Raw genomic sequence first — 2932 nt, 5'->3', positions numbered from 1 at the left:
GTACACCATAAATAATTACATGACAAAAAATAAACAAAATTATATATATATATATATATATATATATATATATATATATATGATAACCACTTAATACATAAATGACATTGCATAATTATTCATACCCTTTTGGTGACACTTGAAATTTCGCACAGAAGCCTTCCAGTTTTGCTGGATCAACTTTGAGATGTGTCTACACTTTGATTGGAGTTAACCTGTGGCAAAGTCCATTGATTTGACATCATTTGGGAAATCACACACCTGTCTATATAAGGTATAACAACTGAAAATCCATATCAGAGCAAAAAAACAAGTTATGAGGTCAAAGGATTGGCAGACAGAACTGTGTTGAGACAGATCTGGAGAAGACTACAAAACCATTTTAGCTGCACTGAAGGTACACAGGAACATGGCCTCCATAATCCTTAACGGAACAAGTCTGGACCAACGAGGACTCTTAATAGAGCTGGCCTCCTGCCAAACTGAGACGTCGGAGGAGAAGGGCCTTGGTTAGACTGGTGACAAAGAAGCAGATGGTCACTCTGGTTGAACTCCATGATCATATATGGAGATGGGAGAAACTTACAGAAGGACAAACATCACTGCAACACTCCAATGATCTGGGAATTATGGTGGTATGGCCAGACTCAATCCTCTCCTCAGTGAAGACAACCCCACTTTTGGGGTTGCAAAAAAGGACCTAAAGGACTCTCAGAATGTGAGAAACAAGATTCTCCAGTCTGGTGAACCTCAATTCCAAGTGCCTGCAGGAAAACAGGTACTGCTCATTACCTGCACAATACCATTCCAACAGTGAAGCATTGTGGTGGCAGCAGCTTTCATGTTGTGGGGGTGTTTTTCAGCAACAGAAACTTGGGGACTTGTCAGGGTAGAAAGAAAGTTCAACGCAGCAAAATACAGTGATATCCTTAATGAAAACCTGGTTTAGAGCACTCAGACTGGGAAGAAGGTTCACCATCCAACAGGACAGTGATCATAAGCACAAACTAGAAAATACAAGAGTGGCTTATAAACACTTCTGTAAATGCCCTTGAGAGGCTCAGCCGGAGCTCAGACTTTAACCCAATAGAACATCTCTGGATAACCCTAAAAATGACTGTCCACTGACGGTCCCCATCTAACCTGACAGAGCTTGAGAATCTGCAGAGAAGAATGGCAGACAATCCCCAAATGCATGTGCAAGAAGCTTGTTGCATCGATCTTGCCCACAAGGCCTGAGGCTATAACCTTTGCCAAAGGTGCTTCAACTAAGTACTGATTTCAAGTACTGAATACTTACGCAATGTAAATATTTCAGCTTTTCCTTTCTAATAAATTTGCAAAGAAATCACAGATCTGTTTTTTGCTTTGTCATTATGGTGTATTAAGTGTAGAATGATGTGGCAAAAAGGTAATTTCAGCAGCTTAAAATAAGGCTGCAACATAACCAAATGTGTGTAGTTAAAAAAAAAAGAAAAACAATCAAAAAATGAATACTTTTGCAAAGCACTATATACATAATGGGAATAGTGGCAGACCTCATTATTTTTATTAATATTTGCACCTCAGTGTATTGCAGATATATAGTCTTATAATAGACTTATTATAGTCTTATAATTGCATATTATTAAAATCATAAATGAGACTTTATAGGGACATTTTCCTACTATTAGATACCCATTAGGCACTTCTTTTCAACATTTAATTTATTTTATTATTTATTAAAAAAATTTTAAGATAAAAGGCAAAAGAAGAGTGGGATCGGAAAACTACAGATTTTAATATGGGTCAGTTGCGTCAAATGCTAAATCCAAAATCCCTACTCTCCACGCTATTGTCCTAGCTACCTTGGGTTGGTTTCTTCTTTTGTGGTTTATCTAAGCTTGGTTACTTTCATAACTTTCTCTTGCTCAACCAGACAGTGGTGAGCATAGTTAGCGCAAACAGCCTTTGCCAACAAGACAAGCAGACAGACAGATTTGCACTCAAGTAAAAACAGGCGCTCTGGTCATTTTAATCGTCTCTTTCTCACACAGAATGATCAATTGGCTTCAGAAAACTTGGGTAGCTGAACATAAGTCATACTTGGACTACTTTTATGGTGGTTTTGGTCATTTTTGGAGCTTGATAGTGCTTGGTCACCATCCACTTTAATTGCATGGCACAGCATGAACATCTTTCCTAACATCTTTTGTGGTCTTTGAAAGAAAGTAAATCACCCATTTGAAAAGCAACTCTTGATCCAAACTCTGTCCACACCACTGTGCTAACACCCATAGCTCCATAACCTCTCCACTCACCTGTGCATTACATCTTGCAACCTGTACAAGCCACTTTAGTTCCCGGGTGTGACCTGTAGCTGCAGCATCATGGACAGGTGTGGCTCCATTGAGGGCCCTTGCGTTAGCATCGAGCCCTGCTTCTGTCACCAGAAAGCAAAGGCAGTCCAGCTGACCACAGCGTGCAGCATGGTGCACCAGTCCCGCCCCCTGAGCATCCACAATGGTGCCGGTAAGACATCCAGATTCGGCGAGGTCCCTGAGGCTCTGCAGGTCTCCCTCGCGGGCTGCGGCAATGGCCTTTTGGAGCACCATGTCAACCCTGCCTCTCTGCACCTGCGCAAGCTTCCTTTGACTGGATCCGGACACTGTCTCGAGAAATTCAACCTACCCCCCAAGGCACACATGCACAGACACACACAGGGGAAGCCGACACCTAACAGTCTGCCAGCTGGCGGGGTTAGGTGAGCGGAGGAGAGGAGCAGGTCTGGCCCGGTGAGCTGTAAAGGTAATGAAAGACGTCACAATGCACCAGTGCTCATCGTGGCCCAGCCGTTGCCTTTGTGCTCGTTTACCAACCTGCACATGGTTGCCCTCGTCTCTGGCAGCAGACACCCGAGTAATGAGAGAACTGGCCTCTGAAGACCTACTAA

General features: G+C 42.5%; 1 protein-coding gene across 1 annotated transcript in view; it reads right to left on the bottom strand.

Moving 5' to 3' along the window:
• LOC107593183 (espin-like protein) overlaps nt 1-2594 on the bottom strand; it is a gene marked incomplete at its 3' end in the record, with an annotated part of 26740 nt that extends 24146 nt beyond the window's left edge. Inside the window, exon 1 of the mRNA XM_016282795.1 lies at nt 2301-2594. Coding sequence (XP_016138281.1) covers nt 2301-2594 — 294 coding nt within the window. The remainder of the gene's footprint in view (nt 1-2300) is intronic.
• Nucleotides 2595-2932: the final 338 nt, after the last annotated feature.

Source organism: Sinocyclocheilus grahami, unplaced genomic scaffold (assembly GCF_001515645.1).
Source record: "Sinocyclocheilus grahami isolate Dianchi unplaced genomic scaffold, SAMN03320097.WGS_v1.1 scaffold166.1, whole genome shotgun sequence".
In the NCBI taxonomy this organism is placed as follows: domain Eukaryota; kingdom Metazoa; phylum Chordata; class Actinopteri; order Cypriniformes; family Cyprinidae; genus Sinocyclocheilus; species Sinocyclocheilus grahami.
Note: the sequence above shows the minus strand (reverse complement) of the source record. Positions and strands in the feature narration are given on the sequence as shown.